The sequence below is a fragment of the Coregonus clupeaformis genome, chromosome 7, assembly GCF_020615455.1.
Source record: "Coregonus clupeaformis isolate EN_2021a chromosome 7, ASM2061545v1, whole genome shotgun sequence".
In the NCBI taxonomy this organism is placed as follows: Eukaryota; Metazoa; Chordata; class Actinopteri; order Salmoniformes; family Salmonidae; genus Coregonus; species Coregonus clupeaformis.
In genome coordinates this window covers 58,160,771-58,188,246 of record NC_059198.1, presented here as the reverse complement: position 1 = coordinate 58,188,246, position 27,476 = coordinate 58,160,771, and the positions used below count along the sequence as shown (strand labels likewise).

The 27,476-nt window shown below is 43.6% G+C and overlaps 1 protein-coding gene across 5 annotated transcripts in view; it reads right to left on the bottom strand.

Moving 5' to 3' along the window:
* Positions 1-4,703: 4,703 nt before the first annotated feature.
* LOC121568757 (septin-9-like) overlaps positions 4,704-27,476 on the bottom strand; it is an 89,172-nt gene continuing 66,399 nt past the window's right edge. For all 5 annotated transcript variants that reach the window (XM_041879158.2, XM_041879156.2, XM_041879157.2 and 2 more), the window contains 6 exons: positions 23,846-23,983; positions 21,218-21,335; positions 18,080-18,175; positions 15,830-15,926; positions 7,973-8,024; positions 4,704-7,164 (listed from right to left, as the gene is read on the bottom strand). In XM_041879158.2, coding sequence (XP_041735092.2) covers positions 7,023-7,164; positions 7,973-8,024; positions 15,830-15,926; positions 18,080-18,175; positions 21,218-21,335; positions 23,846-23,983 — 643 coding nt within the window. In that variant the 3' untranslated portion in view covers positions 4,704-7,022. The remainder of the gene's footprint in view (positions 7,165-7,972; positions 8,025-15,829; positions 15,927-18,079; positions 18,176-21,217; positions 21,336-23,845; positions 23,984-27,476) is intronic.

Genomic DNA, 27,476 nt, shown 5'->3' with positions numbered 1-27,476 from the left:
GAATACAAAGCTATGAATCAAATATGGGAGGGTTTTACCACAACATTTTTCTGGTGGGTGACAATAAACAAGAATGTGGATTGGATAAATTATATCTATTACAACCAACAACGATTTATTAACCAGACTAGAGATGCAGTAAAGGGGATCTCCGAGCAATTATCCGCCACTTCACTCATGACTTGGGAAAATTGGTTGGCTCTGGATATGTTGCTGGCAGAACGGGGCGGAGTCTGTAAAATGGTGGGGGGCCATTGTTGCACATTTATCCCTAACAACACCGCACTGGAGGGGACGGTAACCAGAGCTCTTGCAGGATTAACTGCTCTAAGTGAAGAATGGGCTGAAAACTCAGGAGTTAGTACATCTTGGACAGGGTGGTTTGATACCATGTTTGGTAAATGGAAAACCATAGCAGCCACCATCTTAGGGGCAGTCAGCGTTTGTATGAGTATTCTTGTATTATGTGGTTGTTGTCTTGTTCCCTGTGTCCGAGGATTGGTGAGTAAGGCGTTGATGAATGCAGTATCTCACCAAATGATGAGAGATGGACCGACTCCAGACTCTGACGAGGAGAGTGGGAAATGCGATCCTCCAGGCTTGGGGGATAACGAGGACTTTGACCCTGAAAGACCGCAATTGGATGAAACGTTTATTGGTTCTGACGTATGAAGGTCATAGGGAAAATCTTAAGAAGAAGACCTATGATTGGAAGTAGATAAATAGAACTAATCTCTGATATTAATCATACTTGTAAATACATTTATCCTGAATGTGAAAACATTTAGTCAAAGGGGTGGATTGATAGATTAATTTGTATTTTAAGAATAATGACTAAAGGATTTCACCCCAAATGCAGTATAAATGTGTGAACGGTGTTAGAGTTATAATGTAGTGTCAACCCACTAACAGAGGGGGGAGTTAGAAACTGCTGAGAAAGCATTCCAGGGTGAAGGGTACTAAGAAACTGTTTAAAGATGGGCGGAGCAAAGTGCCTTTGTGTGTCAAGGGATATAAAAGCTGTATGTATGTTTTTTGGCGCCAGAGCTCTCCATTAATAAAAATATTGATCATTCTTGCTGGTAGCGGACCTTTGTTTAATTCATGATTAAACCAGAGAATTTACACCCTCTGGGAATTATTCAGAGCATTAAGTTTGATTAATTAGAGATAGAAAGTATTGTGACAGTGGCCTCCACGTGCCTGTATGACCTCCCTACAACGCCTGGGCATGCTCCTGATGAGGTGGCGGATGGTCTCCTGAGGGATCTCCTCCCAGACCTGGACTAAAGCATCCGCCAACTCCTGGACAGTCTGTGGTGCAACGTAGCGTTGGTGGATGGAGCGAGACATGATGTCCCAGATGTGCTCAATTGGATTCAGGTCTGGGGAACGGGCAGGCCAGTCCATAGCATCAATGCCTTCCTCTTGCAGGAACTGCTGACACACTCCAACCACATGAGCTCTAGCATTGTCTTGCATTAGGAGGAACCCAGGGCCAACCGCACCAGCATATGGTCTCACAAGGGGTCTGAGGATCTCATCTCGGTACCTTATGGCAGTCAGGCTACCTCTGGCGAGCACATGGAGGGCTGTGCGGCCCCCCAAAGAAATGCCACCCCACACCATGACTGACCTACCGCCAAACCGGTCATGCTGGAGGATGTTGCAGGCAGCAGAACGTTCTCCACGGCGTCTCCAGACTCTGTCACGTCTGTCACATGTGCTCAGTGTGAACCTGCTTTCATCTGTGAAGAGCACAGGGCGCCAGTGGCGAATTTGCCAATCTTGGTGTTCTCTGGCAAATGCCAAACGTCCTGCACGGTGTTGGGCTGTAAGCACAACCCCCACCTGTGGACGTCGGGCCCTCATATCACCCTCATGGAGTCTGTTTCTGACCGTTTGAGCAGACACATGCACATTTGTGGCCTACTGGAGGTCATTTTGCAGGGCTCTGGCAGTGCTCCTCCTGCTCCTCCTTGCACAAAGGCGGAGGTAGCGGTCCTGCTGCTGGGTTGTTGCCCTCCTACGGCCTCCTCCGCGTCTCCTGATGTACTGGCCTGTGTCCTGGTAGCGCCTCCATGCTCTGGACACTACGCTGACAGACACAGAAAACCTTCTTGCCACAGCTCGCATTGATGTGCCATCCTGGATGAGCTGCACTACCTGAGCCACTTGTGTGGGTTGTAGACTCCGTCTCATGCTACCACTAGAGTGAAAGCACTGCCAGCATTCAAAAGTGACCAAAACATCAGCCAGGAAGCATAGGAACTGAGAAGTGGTCTGTGCTCACCACCTGCAGAACCACTCCTTTATTGGGGGTGTCTTGCTAATTGCCTATAATTTCCACCTGTTGTCTATTCCATTTGCACAACAGCATGTGACATTTATTGTCAATCAGTGTTGCTTCCTAAGTGGACAGTTTGATTTCACAGAAGTGTGATTGACTTGGAGTTACATTGTGTTGTTTAAGTGTTCCCTTTATTTTTTTGAGCAGTGTATATATCTATATATAGCGGATAAAACCATCCCAGCTCTGCAGATTTTGTTGTGTAGAGACAGAATCATTAGATCACTTGTTTTGGACCTGCCCATATGTAGCTAGTTTTTAGTCGTAGGTTCAGGAATGGATGACACATTTCAACATTTACTTGGAGCTAACTCTGCAAATAGCGCTGCCGGGTGATTTGAAATCTCATAGTCAATCGATCAATAATATAATAATACTCTTAGCAAGGTGTTTATCTTTAATATACAATCTGTAGAATCTATGAGGATAGAAAGGTTCATAACTTTGTAAAACATCACTGCACAGTGGAAAAATATATGGCAGCTAGAAATAAAAAATTGATGGTCTTCAGAGATAGATGGGAGGGGTTGAGGGTAGCTGAAGGATGGGACTAAAAACAAACAAAAGATAACTGATGGAAAATATACTGTCCGTAAAATGTATATAGTATGTATAAGCTGGAAGTAGAAGCCTAAGTGTTGTTGTCCATTAGTTTACTTCAATTAGGGGAGGGGTGGTAGGGTTAGGGGAAAATAATAAATAAGGATAAAATATATTGAAAATAATATATATATTTACAAAAGAAAATATATGGGGGATTGGAAATGATGCAGATAATTACATTGATAGAAGGCACAATCTATCTGCAATATTAAAGCTGATCTACCCCCAACCCCCAACAAAAAAGACAGACAGAGTTCCTGTTGACTCTAGAAGTCTCTCTGAGGGATGGCTCATTCATTAGATATTATACAGACACACAGCTTCATTAGTCAGTACACAGACACACAGCTTCATTAGTCAGTACACAGACACAGCTTCATTAGAGAGCACAGACACAGCTTCATTAGAGAGCACAGACACAGCTTCATTAGATAGCACAGACACAGCTTCATTAGTTAGTACACAGACACACTTGCTTCATTAATGAAGGTCATTTCTCATTAGACCTGGGCTGCACAAGGCTGGACGTCTGCCAAGAAGACCAGTGGAGGATGGAGGGAGACGAGGAGGGAAGGGGGAAGGTTTGTGAAGGATTGCAGCTGCTCTACCCCTCTCCCTTTCACTTTATTTCTTGCTCTCTTTGTTCGTTTGCTGTTTGGGGAGAGTTTTCAGACAGGGGTGTGTGAGTACAATACTGTATGTGGGGGTCTGGATCTTAACCTAGTGGGTCGGTTGGGGGTGGTCGAGCGAGGTTTGCGATGACGGCGGGCAACGGGTACTGGCATATTGCATCTGTCTGCTGATGCCAAGGGGAGGCAGGGACAGGCGCCATTTTGAGTACGAAGCCTCCCTCTCTCCATTTTGAAGACTGGGGGAAGAGGGGGAATTGCACTCACTCTCTCGTGCACACGCACACAAAATACATCACACACAATCACACATACATATAGTGATGGAACCATATGTTGTTTGGGGTCTCAGAATTAGGAGATATTTACCTTGTAAACTTGGAGGAAAATAAATGTTTAGGCCTATGGGTTAAGATGACTAACACTTGGCATACATCCTATATCTTTTCAGCTAACATCACTGTGAAACACAACCCCAGTGTGGTAGCAGGGTTCACCACTGCTCTCATTAGAAAGTGTGATAAAATGTGGGTGCTGAGGGATTAGTACCTGTTACCTCTGTCCCTCCGTAGCCGCTAACACGCTAGCCACTCCTGTTCTGTCAAACCCATTAGCATCTCCTCCTAGCCTCACAGAGCCGATGTCTGCAGCTCCTCTACAGATCGATCCGGGGGCTGGCCTCTCAGTAACTGTGGGCCCTTCATTGGCTCCTTCATTTCACTGTGGGTTACGTGCACTCTCAGGACTTCTGGTAATTTAGTGTAAATGCAATTCAGTCGTGCAACACAAGGCAGCGATATCGATTACTACTGGCTAATCAAGAACAGGCTAATGACTTTTTCAATTAAAAGGCTCCCATGTGTGAATTAAAGCTGCAGCTAGATGGTATTGGATTAGATCAGGTGTAGTGGACAATTGTCTGGAAGGGAGTGTAGGGTCTGTGGAGCAGGATACAAGTAATGCAGTCAATAGTTCTATAAGAATTTTCATATAAACAACTTACCAGTTACATGAAGTTTAAAAATCAAACTTTTTCTAACATCTTATAAAGTATGCAAAAACGATAAAGGTCTAATTTAACGACATTACAGTTGGAAAAGGAGGATAAATTTAAAAGGAAATGACTATGTACAACTTTCATCTTTATTTCTTTAAAATAACACAATATCAAAAGGCAAATTCTGTTATTATTAATACCAGTACAAACATTTATCTGACAATGAATATACAGGACAGAGCATGACGACGATGACGTTTGGAAGTTGAGGATTATAGTTTGAAACAGAAACAAATACAACTTTTAAAACACCACATATTACTGTTACTGGGTGATATCCAAGAAACGGCGGAAAAGAACAAGAGAATAGTGGGAGAAAAAGAGAGAATGAAGAGTTTTAAAGGAGGACTTCAGCTTCAGGGTGCACAACATGATATAAAGAGACTTGATAACAATTTAATGTTTTCTGCTGTGGTGATTGGCACCAGCTAGCACGTCAGTACTAGGACCAGGAGTTTTTCCAGACCATTTGGCCTGACTAGGAAAACCTCAGGTCCCTACTTATAGTCTATGGTGTATTTCATGATCAGGTCACATGGTTTGGAAAAACTCAGGGCCTTAATTATCACTGTTGTCCTTCCAGTTTAAAACCATGTGCTAGCGGACAGTCTCCAATAAATAAGAAGGCAATAGTGTTGTCCAAGGCAGAGAGACATGGCACATAACTAGGACCAGGGGTTTTTCCCTAAACACTTGACTTGGGCAGTATAAACTGACTAAGTGCTCTCGGCTCAGGACAACTACGGTGTGTGGATGGGTGGTACACTTCTTATCTTTCTAATGTGCATAAATACTATTTATTTTAAATCACTCTTTAAACCTATCTGTATATAAAAAAAACACCCCAAAATGACATCTATTATTTGGAATTAAAAAGGCACTGAGGGCATGTGGAATCTATATTTCTGATAGTATTACCTGTACAACGACGCAGCCATGTAAAAACAATATATATATTACCACCATAGGACGACTGGGATGTGTATCGCTGTACTGTCATCAGCCCAAAGCATAAAGCACTGGCTCCTCAATGATCAGAGAAACAACAGGAGAGTTCCCCTTACTCTGCATCATACACATGTGTAGGACCAGGAGTTACCTTAGTAGGAAAAACTTACGGTCCTAGTTACAGCCTATAACTACGACTCAGAGAAGATCCTAGTTACAGCCTATAATGACGACTCAGAGAAGACCCTAGTTATAGCCTATAACTACAACTCAGAAGACCCTAGTTATAGCCTATAACTACAACTCAGAAGACCCTAGTTACAGCCTATAACGACGACTCAGAGAAGATCCTAGTTACAGCCTATAACGACGACTCAGAGAAGACCCTAGTTACAGCCTATAACTACAACTCAGAGAAGACCCTAGTTACAGGCTGTTACAAGGGCTCAACATTTTCTTCTGGTCAGTTATGAGGAAAAACTCCTGGCCCTACAGACGTGTCGACGATGTCCACTAGACTCAAAACCTCCAGTCCACCCCCAACGTTATGTAACCCTGACATTATGCAACCCTGACCATTCAAACAGCATTATCAACTTCCATCACAATAAACACTCCCCATTCACCACTATCAACTGACCCCTCTCGGACATTATCAAACAGAACTCTGACAAATTAATCAACTGCCATAGAATTAATAGATTCTATTTACATGTGTCATACTTCTAAATACTTAGCTGAGTATCTGTCCTGTGCCTGTGCTGCTGTAGCTATGGGTCCAGTACCACAGTTCTGGGGCCGAGTGTATGAAGCGTTCAAGAGTAGGAGTGCTGATCTAGGCTCAGGGAACAGAAATAAACGTTGTAGAACCTTAAGATAGTAGGTCAAATGAACGATGGATGCATTACAGGGGATATATTAAAATGGATGAGAAATCAATATTTTACCCTAACAAAAGTTTGAGGGCACTTCTGACACAGCTTGTATGTAATGGGCCTGATATCACAGTGCTATTTTGTTAACCAACCCGACAGACGAGGGATGACAGAATAACTGAAAACACACAGATTAAGGCAGAGGTTGCAGTACATTAATAGTGTTTACTTAGCCTGGTTAAACCTGAATGAATGCTAGTGAGAGCTAGCATTTACCCCCCTTCACTCTCTGTATGTAATGTAGACATTGGTCAGAGAGAGCAGGTTATCATTGAGGGGTAATGCATTTGCATCAATAGTCCATTCCAAGTGTCTGTATTTGGCCACTTGGGGGCGCTAAGACCATGATCCTCAGTCCCCCAGATTGTGTCTTCTCCTTTCTGTGGAAGGGTTTGGCATTGAGATGGATGGAAGGAGAGAGGGATGGAAGGAGAGGTGGATGGAAGGATAGAAGGTTTTCGGAGGGAAGTGAGGGCTCATGGGACACAGTGGGCGGGGCTCTACATCTCGTGGGAGGTCATGTGGTGTTGGGGGAGGCCGTTGGCATGGGCGACGGCGGTGTTGTTTTCGTTGAGGCGGCGGACGCGGTACACCTCGTAGTGGATGCTGCTGGTGATATCCTTGATGTTCTGCATGTGGGTCCTGACAGGGGAGAGATGGGGATAGTTAGACATCAGCTGAAGTCAATAGAGAGATAGTTAGACATCAGCTGAAGTCAATAGAGAGATAGTTAGATATCAGCTGAGGTCAATAGAGAGATAGTTAGACATCAGCTGAAGTCAATAGAGAGATAGTTAGACATCAGCTGAAGTCAATAGAGAGATAGTTAGACAACAGCTGAAGTCAATAGAGAGATAGTTAGATATCAGCTGAGGTCAATAGAGAGATAGTTAGACATCAGCTGAAGTCAATAGAGAGATAGTTAGACATCAGCTGAAGTCAATAGAGAGATAGTTAGATATCAGCTGAAGTCAATAGAGAGATAGTTAGACATCAGCTGAAGTCAATAGAGAGATAGTTAGACATCAGCTGAAGTCAATAGAGAGATAGTTAGATATCAGCTGAAGTCAATAGAGAGATAGTTAGATATCAGCTGAAGTCAATAGAGAGATAGTTAGACATCAGCTGAAGTCAATAGAGAGATAGTTAGACATCAGCTGAAGTCAATAGAGAGATAGTTAGACATCAGCTGAAGTCAATAGAGAGATAGTTAGACATCAGCTGAAGTCAATAGAGAGAGTTAGACATCAGCTGAGGTCAATAGAGAGATAGTTAGACATCAGCTGAGGTCAATAGAGAGATAGTTAGACATCAGCTGAGGTCAACAGAAGGGCACACACACACTGGTATACAGACACACAAACACAGACAGACAAAGACATATTGTTCAGAAACTCATACTCACACATGTGCAACACATGCACACACACACACGTATGTAGATATTTACCTAATCAGTAGATCCCGCAAATAGGCAAACTCACAATGAGCAATGTTCTCAACTGCAGAGAGGAGAGAGAAGACATGGTAAGCTCCTCACCAAGTCACATCAGACACCAACACACACTGATGCAGTTCTCAACTACCCCACAAGAGATAACTAGTTATAGAGAACAGCCCAAGCCAATGGCATGTACCAGATGCTCAGCAGGCTCTGCTCACAATTACTGGCCTGAGGCCAAACCACATGACCAACAACATTAGACACTTTATGGAACACAAAGCCTTCACTATTTCATCCTGGAATATCCAAGGCATGAGGCCATCTGCCTTTGGCCTAAAGAGCAGAAACCTGGACTTCACCAAAGAAAATACAGACATTGTCATCCTACAAGAAACATGGTATAGAGGAGACGGACCCACTGGTTGCCCTCTATGTTACAGAGAGCTGGTAGTCCCATCCACCAAACTACCAGGTGTGAAACAGGGAAGGGACTCAGGGGGTATGCTAATTTGGTATAGAGCAGACCTAACTCACTCTATTAAATGAATCAAAACAGGAACATTTTACATTTGGCTAGAAATTCGAAATGAAATTATCTCAACAGAGAAAAATGTCCTCCTGTGTGCTACCTACAGTGGGGAAAAAAAGTATTTAGTCAGCCACCAATTGTGCAAGTTCTCATTCTTAAAAAGATGAGAGAGAGGCCTGTAATTTTCATCATAGGTACACGTCAACTATGACAGACAAATTGAGAAAAAAAATTCCAGAAAATCACATTGTAGGATTTTTAATGAATTTATTTGCAAATTATGGTGGAAAATAAGTATTTGGTCACCTACAAACAAGCAAGATTTCTGGCTCTCACAGACCTTTAACTTCTTCTTTAAGAGGCTCCTCTGTCCTCCACTCGTTACCTGTATTAATGGCACCTGTTTGAACTTGTTATCAGTATAAAAGACACCTGTCCACAACCTCAAACAGTCACACTCCAAACTCCACTATGGCCAAGACCAAAGAGCTGTCAAAGGACACCAGAAACAAAATTGTAGACCTGCACCAGGCTGGGAAGACTGAATCTGCAATAGGTAAGCAGCTTGGTTTGAAGAAATCAACTGTGGGAGCAATTATTAGGAAATGGAAGACATACAAGACCACTGATAATCTCCCTCGATCTGGGGCTCCACGCAAGATCTCACCCCGTGGGGTCAAAATGATCACAAGAAAGGTGAGCAAAAATCCCAGAACCACACAGGGGGACCTAGTGAATGACCTGCAGAGAGCTGGGACCAAAGTAACAAAGCCTACCATCAGTAACACACTACGCCGCCAGGGACTCAAATCCTGCAGTGCCAGACGTGTCCCCCTGCTTAAGCCAGTACATGTCCAGGCCCGTCTGAAGTTTGCTAGAGTGCATTTGGATGATCCAGAAGAGGATTGGGAGAATGTCATATGGTCAGATGAAACCAAAATAAAACTTTTAGGTAAAAACTAAACTCGTCGTGTTTGGAGGACAAAGAATGCTGAGTTGCATCCAAAGAACACCATACCTACTGTGAAGCATGGGGGTGGAAACATCATGCTTTGGGGCTGTTTTTCTGCAAAGGGACCGGGACGACTGATCAGTGTAAAGGAAATAATGAATGGGGCCATGTATCGTGAGATTTTGAGTGAAAACCTCCTTCCATCAGCAAGGGCATTGAAGATGAAACGTGGCTGGGTCTTTCAGCATGATAATGATCCCAAACACACCGCCCGGGCAACGAAGGAGTGGCTTCGTAAGAAGCATTTCAAGGTCCTGGAGTGGCCTAGCCAGTCTCCAGATCTCAACCCCATAGAAAATCTTTGGAGGGAGTTGAAAGTCTGTGTTGCCCAGCGACAGCCCCAAAACATCACTGCTCTAGAGGAGTTCTGCATGGAGGAATGGGCCAAAATACCAGCAACAGTGTGTGAAAACCTTGTGAAGACTTACAGAAAACGTTTGACCTGTGTCATTGCCAATAAAGGGTATATAACAAAGTATTGAGAAACTTCTGTTATTGACCAAATACTTATTTTCCACCATAATTTGCAAATAAATTCATTAAAAATCCTACAATGTGATTTTCTGGAGAAAAAAATGCTCAATTTGTCTGTCATAGTTGACGTGTACCTATGATGAAAATTACAGGCCTCTCTCATCTTTTTAAGTGGGAGAACTTGCACAATTGGTGGCTGACTAAATACTTTTTTCCCCCACTGTATATCCCCCCACTAGAATCCCCATACTTTAATGAAGACAACTTCTCCATCCTGGAGGGGGAAATCAATCATTTCCAGACCCAGGGACATGTACTAGTCTGTGGCGACCTAAATGCCAAAACTGGACAGGAACCTGACACCCTCAGCACACGGGGACAAACACCTGCCTGGAGGTGACAGCATTCCCTCCCCAATATGCCCCCCTAGGCACAACTACGACAACATAACCAACAAAAACGGGTCACAACTCCTGCAGCTCTGCTGCACGCTGGGTATGTACATAGTCAATGGTAGGCTTCAAGGAGACTCCTATGGTAGGTACACCTATAGCTCATCTCTTGGCAGTAGTACTGTAGACTACTTTATCACTGACCTCAACCCAGAGTCTCTCAGAGCATTCACAGTCAGCCCACTGACACCCCTATCAGACCACAGCAAAATCACAGTCTACTTGAACAGAGCAATACTAAATCATGAGGCATCAAAGCCAAAGGAACTGAATAATATTAAGAAATGCTATAGATGGAAGGAAAGTAGTGTCGAAACCTACCAAAAAACAATTAGGCAACAACAAATTCAATCCCTTTTAGACAACTTCCTGGACAAAACGTTCCACTGTAATAGTGAAGGTGTAAACTTGGCAGTAGAAAACCTAAACAGTATATTTGACCTCTCAGCTTCCCTATGAAATCTAAAAATCTCTAACAGAAAACCGAAGAAAAGTAACAGTGACAAATGGTTTGATGAAGAATGCAAAAACCTAAGAAAGAAATTGAGAAACATAGAGTCCCAGAAAACCTGAGCCTACGCCTTCACTATGGTGAATCAATAAAACAATACAGAAATACACCACGGAAAAAGAAGGAACAGCATGTCAGAAATCAGCTCAATGTAATTGAAGAATCCATAGACTCTGACCACTTCTGGGAAAATTGGAAAACACTAAACAAACAACAACACGAAGAGATATCTATCCAAAACGGAGATGTATGGGTAAACCACTTCTCCAATCTTTTTGGCCCTATAACAAAGACCAAACAGCAAAATAATATACATAATCAAATGCAAATCTTAGAATCAACTATTAAAGACTACCAGAACCCACTGGATTCTCCAATTACATTGAATGAACAGGACAAAATACAAACCCTCCAACCCAAAAAGGCCTGTGGTGTTGATGGTATCCTCAAAGAAATGATAAAATATACAGACCACAAATTCCAATTGGCTATACTTAAACTCTTTAACATCATCCTTAGCTCTGGCATCTTCACCAATATTTGGAACCAAGGACTGATCACCCCAATCCACAAAAGTGGAGACAAATTTGACCCCAATAACAACCGTGGGATATGCGTCAACAGCAACCTTGGGAAAATCCTCTGCATTATCATTAACAGCAGACTAATTAATTTCCTCGGTGAAAACAATGTACTGAGCAAATGTCAAATGGGCTTTTTACCAAATTACCGTACGACAGACCACGTATTCACCCTGCACACCCTAATTGACAAACAAACAAACCAAAACAAAGGCAAAGTCTTCTCATGATTTGTTGATAAAAAAAAAAAAGGAAATTGATGGAAAGTGGGGTTGGGGGAAAAACATGACATTATAAAATCCATGTACACAAACAACAAGTGTGTGGTTAAAATAGGCAAAAAACACACAGATTTCTTTCCACAGGGCCGTGGGGTGAGACAGGGATGCAGTTTAAGCCCCACCCTCTTCAACATATATATCAACGAATTGGCGAGGGCACTAGAAGTATGCAGCACCTGGCCTCACCCTACTAGAAACTGAAGTCAAATGTCTACTGTTTGCTGATGATCTGGTGCTTCTGTCACCAACCAAGGAGGGCCTACAGCAGCACCTAGATCTTCTGCACAGATTCTGTCAGACCTGGGCCCTGACAGTAAATCTCAATAAGACCAAAATAATGGTGTTCCAAAAAAGGTCCAGTTGCCAGGACCACAAATACAAATTCCATCTAGACACTGTTGCGCTAGAGCACACAAAAAACTATACATACCTCAGCCTAAATATCAGCGCCACACGTAACTTCAACAAAGCTGTGAATGATCTGAGAGACAAGGCAAGAAGGGCCTTTATTGCCATCAAAAGGAACATAAAATTCGACATACCAATTAGGATCTGGCTAAAAATACTTGAACCAGTTATAGAACCCATTGCCCTTTATGGTCGTGAGGTCTGGGGTCCGCTCACCCAACCAAGAATTCACAAAATATGACAAACACCAAATTGAGACTCTGCATGCAGAATTCTGCAAAAATATCCTCTGTGTACAACGAAAACCACCAAATAATGCATGCAGAGCAGAATTAGGCCGATACCCGCTAATTATCAAAATCCAGAAAAGAGCCGTTAAATTCTAGAACCACTTAAAAGGAAGCGATTCCCAAACCTTCCATAACAAAGCCATCACCTACAGAGAGATGAACTTGGAGAAGAGTCCCCTATGTAAGCTGGTCCCGGGGCTCTGTTCACAAACACAAACAAACCCCACAGAGCCACAGGACAACAACAACAACAACACAATTAGACCCAACCAAATCATGAGAAAACAAAAAGAGAATTACTTGACACATTGGAAAGAATTAACAAAATAACAGCGCAAACTAGAATGCTATTTGGCCCTAAACAGAGAGTACACAGTGGCAGAATACCTGACCACTGTGACTGACCCAAACTTAAGGAAAGCTTTGACTATGTACAGACTCAGTGAGCATAGCCTTGCTATTGAGAAAGGCTGCCGTAGGCAGACCTGTCTCTAAAGAGAAGACAGGCTATGTGCACACTGCCCACAAAATGAGGTGGAAACTGAGCTGCACTTCCTAACCTCCTGCCAAATGTATGACCATATTAGAGACACATATTTCCCTCAGATTACAGAGATCCACAAAGAATTCGAAAACAAACCCAATTTTGATAAACTCCCTTATCTACTGGGTGAAAAACCACAGTGTGCAATCACAGCAGCAAGATTTGTGACCTGTTGCCACAAGAAAAGGGCAACCAGTGAAGAACAAACACCATTTGTACTTTAACTATTGGCACATTGTTACAACACTGTATAGAGACATAATATGACATTTGAAATGTCTTTATTCTTGTGGAACTTCTGAGTGTAATGTTTACTGTTAATATTTATTGTTTATTTCACTTTTGTTTACTATCTACTTCACTTGCTTTGGCAATGTTAACATACGTTTCCCATGCCAATAAAGCCCTTCAATTGAATTGAATTGAATTGAATTGAGAGAGAGAGCACTAGTTAAAGCTGACGGCTGAACAGATTCAGTCAGACGCTGCCCCGCCCGCCACAGGAGGATGTGTGTCTGAATTATAGATAGTATCACAGGTCTATAACCCAACTTCAGAACCTGCCACTGCAGACGCTCTAGGCTTCCTTTGCAGGAAATGAAGGTTTTCTTTAGGGAGGTTTTAATAGAAGTAGAGAAGTAGTCGCCTCTCTCAATCTGATTGTGATGTAATTAAATGCATGGTTGAAATCAGATCATTTGAAGTGTGTGATGATGACATTTTGAAATGGTTTGCATATAAATGTAGTACTGGTCGTTAAGCTGGAATTCAGATCTACTATTGAGAGAGGCAAGTAAAAAACTATGGTTCAATAAGTAGCTGTACATATGCCAATAAAAGCACCCAGACAACACGCATACTGAGTTTAAGGAGTAGGGGTATATCTAGTTGTTTACCCCTGGTTGAGACCGAGGCTAACTAGGTATCCAGGTGTGTGTGTGTGTGTGTGGAGTACAGTGGAATCCCTCTAAGACAACATGCCACCAATCCAATGAGTGGCACTTTCAGTGGGGACAGATAGATCTGTACTGTACCCTCCGCTCCACCCCTCTGTCACTATGTGGCCAAAGGCCCGTAAACACTGCAGCCTTTGTAGAGAGGGGTGTTACATGCTCTGCCTCCCTCTTCCATACAGACACATTGTAGAGCGGTAGTCTCAGCCAGCTGCATGGCACAGTCGTTGTGTCTCTCTGTCTGTCTGGGCTGGGGACAAGTGAAATCATCTGAGGGCCCTCTTTACTCCTCCCCCTCTACTCCTCCCCAGTGCCTAATTTGTAAATCGGGAGGTGCGGGAACAAAAAGTGAGCGTGAGAGGCGGGTGACCTGGGGAGCTCTGAGGTACCGGAACGCATGAGAAAATTACCTTTATTATAAAGTGTTTCATGCATATCATCATATTGCATTTGTGTGTCGCTCTGGATAAGAGCGTCTGCTAAATGACTAAAATGTAAATGTAAATGTAAAATGTAGTGGCATAGAACAGTATAGTACAGGCACTTACAGAAGTTTCACATATGAGGAAAATGTTTAGTAGCCTAGGGTCTGGGAAAAATGTGGCCTTTTATAAATGCATTTCATGCAATTCTACATGACTGGAGACTTTGGCAGAATCTTTTTTAATAACGAACAAATGATCGAAATGACAGGCTACTTTGACACTGACAAACTGAGAATCTGATATCAATAAAAATGACCTTGTCTTGAATCCATCAATAGCCTAGGCCTAGGTGTGTGGAGACACATATATTGTAGGCTACAATATGAGGTGGAAATTATAGTCCTAAAAATTATTTCCAGTTTTACTGACTCACCCAATGATGCGCAGCTCACTCGCTGGTGATGGCAGATGCGCTGGTGCCAAAAGCCTATCTCTCAAAGTAAAACAATATTTGGAAGTTGATTAAATATTTTGGTAGCCTACAGCAGACAGATTAGAGTCTTCTCTTTTTAGCAGGAGCCATTTACTTTCCAACCTGTTTTCCCGCGATTGTATTTGAAATATTGCGAAAGGCCTGTTTTGTCTGCATGCTGTTTGTTCACTGACAACTGTAGGCTATGCTTTGTTATTGGGATACACACAATCCACAGATAGGCTATTTTTTAAAAGAAGCAATTGATCCTCTGTGGCAAAATTTTAAGTGTAGTAGGCTATTCTGAACTATTTCCTCCAGAACCCGTCGTGCAGCTATGATTCTATAAGGAAATAAATGATTAAGTGTAAAGCTGGAGAGATGAGAGTTGCATGGAAAGTGAATCTCATTCTAGTTCTGTGAGAGATACTGCCGTGCTTTTCACACAGCTACGGCCAGGCATTGGTCTCAAACATAGGTTACAATGTTGCGCAAACCATAAGCCTGGGCCGGCCCAACCCAAATCAACTCTTAGAATATCAGGCCGGGGCTGAACATCTTTTTTTTTTTTTTTTATTAACGAAGAGGGAACTCGAATGAACTTTGATCGCTTTTCTTAGAATTTTTACATTACAAAACGTTTAAATAATTTTTCATGCCACAAGAAGTACCGGATCCTGACAAATAGGTTCCGGAACCAAACAGTCCAAAATGGAGAGGTGCCGCCCTGCTCCTCCTCCCTCTACTCCTCCCTCTCATCTCTTCTGTCTCGTTTAGTCTTAACTGGCCGGTGTACATTAAATCAACAAAGAAAAACTAAAAAGACCTCTTTATAACATTAGCCTTCATACTGCTAAGGAGAGAGACTCCTGCTCAAAGATAAAAAGTGTTAAACGAGGAATGAGATGGAGAAAGAGGAGGAGCCATCTACCTTCTATGGTTCCCCACTTTGTCTTCCTTCCCAGAAGCCTCCTGCCGTTGACCTGGTACTCCTGGTCGCTGCCCACCACAGCAAACGGGATCATCTCCTACAGGACAGGACAGGACAAAAGGAACACAGAGACAGACAGGAGGATCACAGAGACATACCATGAAGAGTTAAATAAACAGATATTTGATATACAGTGGGGAGAACAAGTATTTGATACACTGCCGATTTTGCAGGTTTTCCTACTTACAAAGCATGTAGAGGTCTGTAATTTGTATCATAGGTACACTTCAACTGTGAGAGACGGATTCTAAAACAAAAATTCAGAAAATCACATTGTATGATTTTTAAGTAATTAATTTGCATTTTATTGCATGACATAAGTATTTGATACATCAGAAAAGCAGAACTTAATTTTTGGTACAGAAACCTTTGTTTGCAATTACAGAGATCATACGTTTCCTGTAGGTCTTGACCAGGTTTGCACACACTGCAGCAGGGATTTTGGCCCACTCCTCCATACAGACCTTCTCCAGATCCTTCAGGTTTCGGGGCTGTCGCTGGGCAATACGGACTTTCAAAGATTTTCTATTGGGTTCAGATCTGGAGACTGGCTAGGCCACTCCAGGACATTGAGATGCTTCTTATGGAGCCACTCCTTAGTTGCCCTGGCTGTGTGTTTCGGGTCGTTGTCATGCTGGAAGACCCAGCCACGACCCATCTTCAATGCTCTTACTGAGGGAAGGAGGTTGTTGGCCAAGATCTCGCGATACATGGCCCCATCCATCCTCTCCTCAATACGGTGCAGTCGTCCTGTCCCCTTTGCAGAAAAGCATCCCCAAAGAATGATGTTTCCACCTCCATGCTTCACGGTTGGGATGGTGTTCTTGGGGTTGTACTCATCCTTCTTCTTCCTCCAAACACGGCGAGTGGAGTTTAGACCAAAAAGCTCTATTTTTGTCTCATCAGACAACATTACCTTCTCCCATTCCTCCTCTGGATCATCCAGATGGTCATTGGCAAACTTCAGACGGGCCTGGACATGCGCTGGCTTGAGCAGGGGGACCTTGCGTGCGCTGCAAGATTTTAATCCATGACGGCGTAGTGTGTTACTAATGGTTTTCTTTGAGACTGTGGTCCCAGCTCTCTTCAGGTCATTGACCAGGTCCTGCCGTGTAGTTCTGGGCTGATCCCTCACCTTCCTCATGATCATTGATGCCCCACAAGGTGAGATCTTGCATGGAGCCCCAGACCGAGGGTGATTGACCGTCATCTTGAACTTCTTCCATTTTGTAATAATTGCGCCAACAGTTGTTGCCTTCTCACCAAGCTGCTTGCCTATTGTCCTGTAGCCCATCCCAGCCTTGTGCAGGTCTACAATTTTATCCCTGATGTCCTTACACAGCTCTCTGGTCTTGGCCATTGTGGAGAGGTTGGAGTCTGTTTGATTGAGTGTGTGGACAGGTGTCTTTTATACAGGTAACGAGTTCAAACAGGTGCAGTTAATACAGGTAATGAGTGGAGAACAGGAGGGCTTCTTAAAGAAAAACTAACAGGTCTGTGAGAGACGGAATTCTTACTGGTTGGTAGGTGATCAAATACTTATGTCATGCAATAAAATGCAAATTAATTACTTAAAAATCATACAATGTGATTTTCTGATTCCGTCTCTCAAAGTTGAAGTGTACCTATGATAAAAATTACAGACCTCTACATGCTTTGTAAGTAGGAAAACCTGCAAAATCGGCAGTGTATCAAATACTTGTTCTCCCCACTGTATATTGCAGCAGAGGGACCTAACTGTAATATAACCAGGTTATCAACATGGATCAACAGGGACCTAACCGTAATATAACCATGTTATCAACATGGATCAACAGGAACCTAACTGTAATATAACCATGTTATCAACATGGATCAACAGGGACCTAACTGTAATATAACCATGTTATCAACATGGATCAACAGGAACCTAACTGTAATATAACCAGGTTATCAACATGGATCAACAGGGACCTAACTGTAATTTAACCAGGTTATCAACATGGATCAACAGGGACCCAACTGTAATTTAACCAGGTTATCAACATGGATCAACAGGGACCTAACTGTAATTTAACCAGGTTATAAACATGGATCAACAGGGACCTACTGTAACAGCTACGTTGCACAGGTGAGTGGAGCTATAAGCGGTAATGTGAGGGCTTATGGCAGGTGGGTAAAGCTGTGGACAGATGTGTCAACTCAAATCACCCTGATTTTCTCATTAATCATCCGGTCCTCGGCGTCCTCGTCAAACTCCTTCTGGGGGTACACGTCGATCCCATTGGCCCGTAGCTCTTCCCTGATCTGGGGACACAAAAACAGTTCTGGGTGAGAGGTGAGGGTGAGACTGCCCCAGTACTGCTAACACAACATTCAGTAAAAATCCTATGCCTATAATAAAACACATAGCTTGCTGGTCCCTGCTATAAAAAAGGTTGAGAAACACGAAAAATGCATTATACACCCTTGCAGAGACTTGAATACATGAACTAAAGGTTATGGGAACACACGAGCAAAAGCAGAACAACCTCAATTAGCCAGATATGTCCGACAAATACTTTGGATACATAACAGTATTTTGTGAGAAATCGAGACCATCTGCACACTGCGTTACCCACAGCTTTAGGTGGAGTTAACGTAAATCCCTTCACTAAATACCTCCAAAATGTTCTGTTGAAACCAACAGCCCATCACTGTCAGTGTACACGTTTACAAACAGACAAACAAGCACACACACACACACACACACACACACACACCAGTTCAACTTTTTATATCCGGTCATACAGAGCTTCCCTAATGAGAGGGACACTGGCGGGGATCCGTGAGCATGGCTGCCAGTAATTGTCTTGAAATGAATGCCTGCCTTTTTCAATTACTACTTTTATATCTACTACTACTGCATCTACTACTACTACTGCATCTACTACTACTACTACTACTACTACTGCATCTACAGTCGTGGTCAAAAGTTTTGAGAATGACACAAGTATTGGTCTTCACAAAGTTTGTTGCTTCAGTGTTTTTAGATATTTTTGTCAGATGTTACTATGGTATACTGAAGTATAATTACAAGCATTCCATAAGTGTCAAAGGCTTTTATTGACAATTACATTACGTTTATGCAAAGAGTCAATATTTGCAGTGTTGACCCTTCTTTTTCAAGACATCTGCAATCCGCCCTGGCATGCTATCAATTAACTTCTGGGCCACACCCTGACTGATGGCAGCCCATTCTTGCATAATCAATGGTTGGAGTTTGTTAGAATGTGTGGGTTTTTGTTTGTCCACCCGCCTCTTGAGGATTGACCACAAGTTCTCAATGGGATTAAGGTCTGGGGAGTTTCCTGGCCATGGACCCAAAATGTCGATGTTTTGTTCCCCAAGCCACTTAGTTATCACTTTTGCCTTATGGCAAGGTGCTCCATCATGCTGGAAAAGGCATTGTTCGTCACCAAACTGTTCTTGGATGGTTGGGAGAAGTTGCTCTCTGAGGATGTGTTGGTACCATTCTTTATTCATGGCTGTGTTCTTAGGCAAAATTGTGAGTGAGCCCACTCCCTTGGCTGAGAAACAAGCCCACACATGAATGGTCTCAGGATGCTTTACTGTTGGCATGATACACGACTGATGGTAGCGCTCACCTTGTCTTCTCCGGGCAAGTATTTTTACGGATGCCCCAAACAATCGGAAAGGGGATTCATCAGAGAAAATGACTTTAACCCAGTCCTCAGCAGTCCAATCCCTGTACCTTTTGCACAATATCAGTCTGTCCCTGATGTTTTTCCTGGAGAGAAGTGGCTTCCTCGCTGCCCTTCTTCACACCAGGCCATCCTCCAAAAGTCTTCGCCACACTGTGCGTGCAAATGCACTCATACCTGCCTGCTGCCATTCCTGAGCAAGCTCTGCACTGGTGGTGCCCCGATCCCGCAGCTGAATCAACTTTAGGAGACGGTCCTGGCGCTTGCTGGACTTTCTTGGGCGCCCTGAAGCCTTCTTCACAACAATTGAACGTCTCTCCTTGAAGTTCTTGATGATCCGATAAATGGTTGATTTAGGTGCAATCTTACTAGCAGCAATATCTTTGCCTGTGAAGCCCTTTTTGTGCAAAGCAATGATGACGGCACGTGTTTCCTTGCAGGTAACCATGGTTAACAGAGGAAGAACAATGATTTCAAGCACCACCCTCCTTTTAAAGCTTCCAGTTTGTTATTCTAACTCAATCAGCATGACAGAGTGTATGTACGCATGCCTTGTCCTCGTCAACACTCTCACCTGTGTTAACGAGAGAATCACTGACATGATGTCAGCTGGTCCTTTTGTGGCAGGGCTGAAATGCAGTGTAAATGTTTTGGGGGGATTAAGTTAATTTTCATGGCAAAGAGGGACTTTGCAATTAATTGCAATTCATCTGATCACTCTTCATAACATTCTGGAGTATATGCAAATTGCCATCATAAAAACTGAGGCAGCAGACTTTGAGAAAATGTATATTTGTGTCATTCTCAAAACTTTTGACCACGACTGTACATCTACATCTACTATTACTACTGCATCTACTACTACTACTGCATCTACATCTATTACTACTGCTACATCTACTACTACTACATCTACTACTGCTACTACTACTGCTACTGCATCTACTACTACTGCATCTACTACTACTGCTACAGCTACTACTGCATCTACTACTACTGCTACATCTACTACTGCTACTATTGCTTCTACTACTGCATCTACTACTGCTACTATTGCTACTACTACTGCTGCTACTTCTGCTACTTTCCCTCTCTTTCGCGCTCTTGGGGTCTGTGATCAAATTACTTTTTAATGTTCCAGATCCCCACCACATAAGATGAAGTGATGTAATGGAGTCCACTGTGGCCACATCAGCAGTCAGGGGAGAGGGGGAAGGAGACGGGAGAAGTTGGACAGAACTCACAGAACTCTCCTCTAGCCAATCCAAAATTTGGGAAGGGAGGGAGAGAGAGAAGGGGGAGAGAGAGAAAGAGAGAGCGAGATGGAGAGGGAGAAAAAGGAGGGAGGGAGAGAGAGGTTGGACTCCCACTTAACTCCTCTCTAGCCAATCCAGAGCCTGGCTTTATAGGTTCTGACCTCACAAGTACTCTATACACACAAAGCATCCTCAGTGTTCTCTCATTGGCCAGTGACCGAACGGGCAGCAGTGGCCAAACAACTTAAGAAACATTTCCTGTTGCTGCGGAGAACACAAAATATGCGAGCGAGAGAGAGCGCGAGAGACAGCATGCAACAGAAAGAGAGGAATTGGAGACAGATAAAGATGGAAGTAGAGAGGAATAGAGCGAAAGAAAGAGAGCTCACCTTCTTTTTGAAGAAGTCCCTCTCCTCCAGGGTGAGTGTGTCTGCCTTGGCGATGACAGGAACAATATTGACCACCTTACTGAGACGCCTCATAAACTCCACATCCAGAGGCCGCAGACTGAGAGCGAGAGCGAGAGCGAGAGGGGGGTGGGGGGGTGAGAGAGGGGCTTCAGTTCACCTGTATTTATAGCAGACATGGGTTCAAACACTATTTGAAATGTCTCACATACTTTGAGTATATGCTTTAGCCTGCCTGGAGCGCCAGGTGGGCAGGGTTTTCACTTTTGGGACTTTTCTGTTGGTTCCATTGCAACAGGCAAGCTCAATCAAGCCTGGCTAATGTATTAGAAATGATTTCAAATAGTATTAGAACCCAGGTCTGCTTTATAGTTCTTGTTCAACAGTCCTTATTTGGATCGACAGTGTGATACATCCTAGAACCACCAGAGGGCGGTATCCTCCAAGAAAAATACCCACAGCACAGCTGTCTGAGGGCAACCCAAGCACAGACATACAGTACAGTAGCGTCACATACATACTCTATGCACTGGCTAAACCTACTGTATATCTGAGACCCACATCAGTCAGTGCATGTCTGTAACTGTCAATTAAACCACACTGAGCCTTGAACTGAACTGAGCTGAGCCTTGACCGCCATAGAGCTGTTGGTTGGAGAAACCCAGTCTTCCATAAGTGTGAAACTCATCCGTCTGTGGTTTGTGCAGCTGACGCTGGCTCAGATCACTGCATTATAAACTGCCCATTGTCGACAAAGACCTTTGGGTCAGACAGACAAGCATGTGCACACACACACACACACACACACACACACACACACACACACACACACACACACACACACACTGTTCTCTTATCGCTCCCACTAGAGTATTAAACAGACTTGGATAGTTGTTGGGCAGGACATGTGACAGACATCTGCAACGCTGGAAGAACATGAAACGATGCTCAAGCTATATTGGAGGGGGGGCACAATATGTCATGGCTATCGCTCTTGTAAATCACAACCACAGACATGAGGGCAAAGCCTGCAGTCCACCACAGGACAGGACCACAGGCCATAGCAACAAAGGGTAGAACCATTATGGGGTACATGCAAAGGAGGAGCAGACATGACACAGGAGGGAAATTCAATTAAAGGGTAATAGCTGTATACTGTACCAACAGGTGGGCTATGATGACTCATTTTGTGTGTGTGTAGATCACCATGGCAATGTGGAAACGCAAAACAGGGTCTCAAAAGCTAAACAGAATCAAGCTGCTGTGATGAGAGCGAGAGCGGGATGCCAACACACACACTGGAAATCCTCAAATATACATTTCCCTCCTCCTCCCTAGTTCAGGTAAATGTGTAACTACTACTACTATTGCTAGTAAATTCAATTTGCTGACACCAGCATAGTCAGATACAATGGCTTCTCCTGAATTTACTATTGGTACGCCCCAGACTGTTAAGGTTCCCAGGAGTGTTGGGTTAAACCAATACACCACAGATGGGGGGCTAGCTCTATACAAAGCTCAATCAGGCCCAGATGTGTGAGCAGCAGTAACACCAGAGACAGAAACTTGGAGCAGGGAGGCAAACACATGCGTTTGTTTCAAGGCATAGCGAAAGAGAGAGAGAAATACATTTTTTTCCAGTCATGGAAAACGGGTGTTATGGGACGTGTTGCAACTCGCTGCCTGTGAAACAGGAAATGGAGGGGGGTCTGGAAGAGTAAGTGTTTCCACATCTGTCTGTCCCTCTCAGCTGCTGGAGCAGAGGAGGATCCACTACAGGTCAAGTCAGAGCGGTGGTGAGGGGTAGCAGAACATGAACTGTACATTTAGGGCAGGTTTCTCAAACATAGACAGTCCTAGTCCTGGACTAAAAAGCGTACTCAATGGAGAATCTCCATTCTGGCTGGGAATCTGGCCCATACATAGGCTGTATATGTTACACAGAAGGGCACAGTATGACGTTCGACATCATATCTGATATTTGAATGGCACAGCACAGGGCTTTAGATTGTTTTTATAACTAACGTGTATTAGAAAGTCATGGCAAACTCACTGTGTTCTCCTCTTCTGTTCTGATGAGTCTGGGCTATTTGAGTAGGACTCTGCCTATGACTCACTGCTTATCTAACATAAATCACTTCCTTCCCTCCCTCTCTCACTCTTTCTTTCTCACTCTCCCTCCTTTTACAAACTCCCAGTTACATACTCTTTACTGTTCAGTCAAGGACAAAAGGGGGCAGCAGCACCGTTGCGTTGACACTGTGCTTGTGTGTGTATGACAATTATTGTGATTGATTACATGCCATTTTTGATCACTCAAAAGGCATGACAGCTGCAGCATAGGACCATTTTTAATTTTTTGAATATCCAAAGAATGAAGCTTAGCTAATAATCAGCTTGATTACCTCCCAGCCATATCTAAACATTCACCTGAAACATTCCACACATTCATACCCTTCACAAGGAATGTGTGAGTGTGTCTGTGCACGTCTACCTGTGTGTGTGTGTGTGTGTGTGTGTGTATGTGTGAGTCTGTGTGTCTGTGCATGTGCGCGTCTTCCTGTGTGTGTATGTACGCATGTGTGTGTGTGTACGCGTAGCAGCACTCACCAGTGTCCAGTAGGGGGTATGAAGTAGATGCAGCAGTGAACCCGTGAGTCTGGAATCCTCTTCTTCCTGTTGATGTTGATCTCCTCCTGAAGGTACTGCTCATACTGGGCATTAATGAACTTCATGATAGGCTGCCAACTGTGGAGGGGGGGGGGAGACAGGAAGTGGAAGGAAGGGGAGAGGCAGATTAAAAGAGAAAGATGGAGAGGGGGAGTTTTGGGGGATGGATAGAGGGAGACAAGTGAGAAAGACAGGAAGAGGGAGTTAGCAGGGGGGAGAGAAAGAGGATAGATGAGGTCATATACAGTACTGTGTACACTAGTCATCTAGATGAGATGGATTGGGTAACCATTTATATTAACTGTATATACAGTACCAGCCAAAAGTTTGGACACGCCTACTCATTCCAGAGTTTTTCTTTATTTCTTACTATTTTCTACAATGTAGAATAATAGTGAAGACATCAAAACTATGAAATAACACATATGGAATCATGTAGTAACCAAAAAAGTGTTAAACAAATTCTCTCAACCAGCTTCATGAGGTAGTCACCTGGAATGCATTTCAATTAACAGGTGTGCCTTGTTAAAAGTTAATTTGTGGAATTTCTTTCCTTCTTAATGCGTTTGAGCCAATCGGTTGTGTTGTGACAAGGTAGGGATGGTATACAGAAGATAGCCCTATTTGGTAAAAGACCAAGTCCATATTTTTTATTTTTTTATTTAACCTTTATTTAACCAGGTAAGCCAGTTGAGAACAAGTTCTCATTTACAAGATGAAGCAAAGCAGTGCGATAAAAACAACAACAACACAGAGTTACATATGGGATAAACAAAAACGTACAGTCAAAAACACAATAGAAAATCTATATACAGTGTGTGCAAATGTAGTAAGTTATGGAGGTAAGGCAATAAATAGGCCATAGTGCAAAATAATTACAATTTAGTATTAACACTGGAGTGATAGATGTGCAAAAGATGATGTGCAAATAGAGATACTGGGGTACAAATGAGCAAAATAAATAACCATATGGTGATGAGGTAGTTGGGTGGGCTAATTACAGATGGGCTGTGTAGAGCGCAGTGATCGGTAAGCTGCTCTGACAACTGATGCTTAAAGTTAGCGAGGGAGATAAGAGTCTCCAGCTTCAGAGATTTTTGCAGTTCGTTCCAGTCATTGGCAGCAGAGAACTGGAAGGAATGGCGGCCAAAGGAGGTGTTGGCTTTGGGGATGACCAGTGAGATATACCTGCTGGAGCGCATACTACGGGTGGGTGTTGCTATGTTGACCAATGAGCTAAGATAAGGCGGGGATTTGCCTAGCAGTGATTTATAGATGACCTGGAGACAGTGGGTTTGGCGACGAATATGTAGTGAGGGCCAGCCAATGAGAGCGCACAGGTCACAATGGTGGGTAGTATATGGGGCTTTGGTGGAAAAACAGATGGCACTGTGATAGACTACATCCAATTTACTGAGTAGAGTGTTGGAGGCTATTTTGTAAATTACATCGCCGAAGTCAAGGATCGGTAGGATAGTCAGTTTTACGAGGGCATGTTTGGCAGCATGAGTGAAGGAGGCTTTGTTGCGAAATAGGAAGCCGATTCTAGATTTAACTTTGGATTGGAGATGCTTAATGTGAGTCTGGAAGGAGAGTTTACGGTCTAACCAGACACCTAGGTATTTGTAGTTGTCCACATATTCTAAGTCAGACCCGCTGAGAGTAGTGATTCTAGTCGGGCGGGCGGGTGCAAGCAGCGTTCGATTAAAGAGCATGCATTTAGTTTTACTAGCGTTTAAGAGCAGTTGGAGGCTACGGAAGGAGTGTTGTATGGCATTGAAGCTCGTTTGGAGGTTTGTTAACACAGTGTCCAATGAAGGGCCAGATGTATACAAAATGGTGTCGTCTGCGTAGAGGTGGATCCGAGAGTCACCAGCAGCAAGAGCAACATCATTGATATACACAGAGAATAGAGTCGGCCCGAGAATTGAACCCTGTGGCACCCCCATAGAGACTGCCAGAGGTCCAGACAACAGGCCCTCCAATTTGACACATTGAACTCTATCTGAGAAGTAGTTGGTGAACCAGGCGAGGCAGTCATTTGAGAAACCAAGGCTATTTAGTCTGCCAATAAGAATGCGGTGATTGACAGAGTCGAAAGCCTTGGCCAGGTCGATGAAGACGGCTGCACAGTACTGTCTTTTATCGATCGCGGTTATAATATCGTTTAGGCCCTTGAGCGTGGCTGAGGTGCACCCATGACCAGCTTGGAAACCAGATTGCATAGCGGAGAAGGTACGGTGGGATTCGAAATGGTCGGTGATCTGTTTGTTAACTTGGCTTTCAAATACTTTCAAAAGGCAGGGCGGGATGGATATAGGTCTGTAACAGTTTGGATCTAGAGTGTCACCCCCTTTGAAGAGGGTGATGACCGTGGCAGATTTTTAATCTCTGGGGGATCTCAGACGATACGAAAGAGAGGTTGAACAGGCTCGTAATAGGGGTTGCGACAATTTCGGCGGCTAATTTTATAAAGAAAGGGTCCAGATTGTCTAGCCCAGCTGATATGTAGGGGTCCAGATTTTGCAGCTCTTTTAGAACATCAGCTGTCTGAATTTGGGTGAAGGAGAAGCGGGGGGGCATGGGCAAATTGCAGCGGAGGGTGCAGAGCTGGTGGCCGGGGTAGGGGTAGCCAGGTGGAAAGCATGGCCAGCCATAGCAAAATGCTTGTTGAAATTCTCGATTATCGTAGATTTATCGGTGGTGACAGTGTTTCCTAGCCTCAGTGCAGTGGGCAGCTGGGAGGAGGTGCTCTTATTCTCCATGGACCTTACAGTGTCCCAAAACCTTTTGAAGTTAGTTCTACATGATGCAAATTTCTGTTTGAAAAAGCTAGCCTTTGCTTTCCTAACTGATTGTGTATATTGGTTCCTGACTTCCCTGAAAAGTTGCATATCGCGGGGGCTGTTCGATGCTAATGCAGTACACCATAGGATGTTTTTGTGCTGGTCAAGGGCAGTCAAGTCTGAGGTGAACCTGGGGCTATATCTGTTCTTAGTTCAGCATTTTTTTTGAATGGGGCATGCTTATTTAAGATGGAGAGGAAAGCACTTTTAAAAAACAACCAGGCATCCTCTACTGACGGAATGAGGTCAATATCCATTCAGGATACCCGGGCCAGGTCAATTAGAAAGGCCTGCTCGCTAAAGTGTTTTAGGGAGCGTTTGACAGTGATGAGGGGTGGTCGTTTGACCGCGGACCCATTACGGACGCAGGCAATGAGGCAGTGATCGCTGAGATCCTGGTTGAAGACAGCGGAGGTGTATTTAGAGGGTAAATTAGTCAGGATGATATCTATGAGGGTGCCCATGTTTACAGATTTAGGGTTGCACCTGGTAGGTTCCTTGATAATTTGTGTAAATAAGCTCAAATAAGCAAAGAGGAATGACAGTCCATCATTACTTTAAGACATGAAGGTCAGTCAATACAGAACATTTCAAGAACTTTGAAAGTTTCTTCAAGTGCAGTCGCAAAGATCATCAAGCCCTATGATGAAACTACCTCTCATGAGGACCGCCACAGGAATGGAAGACCCAGAGTTACCTCTGCTGCAGAGGATTAAGTTCATTAG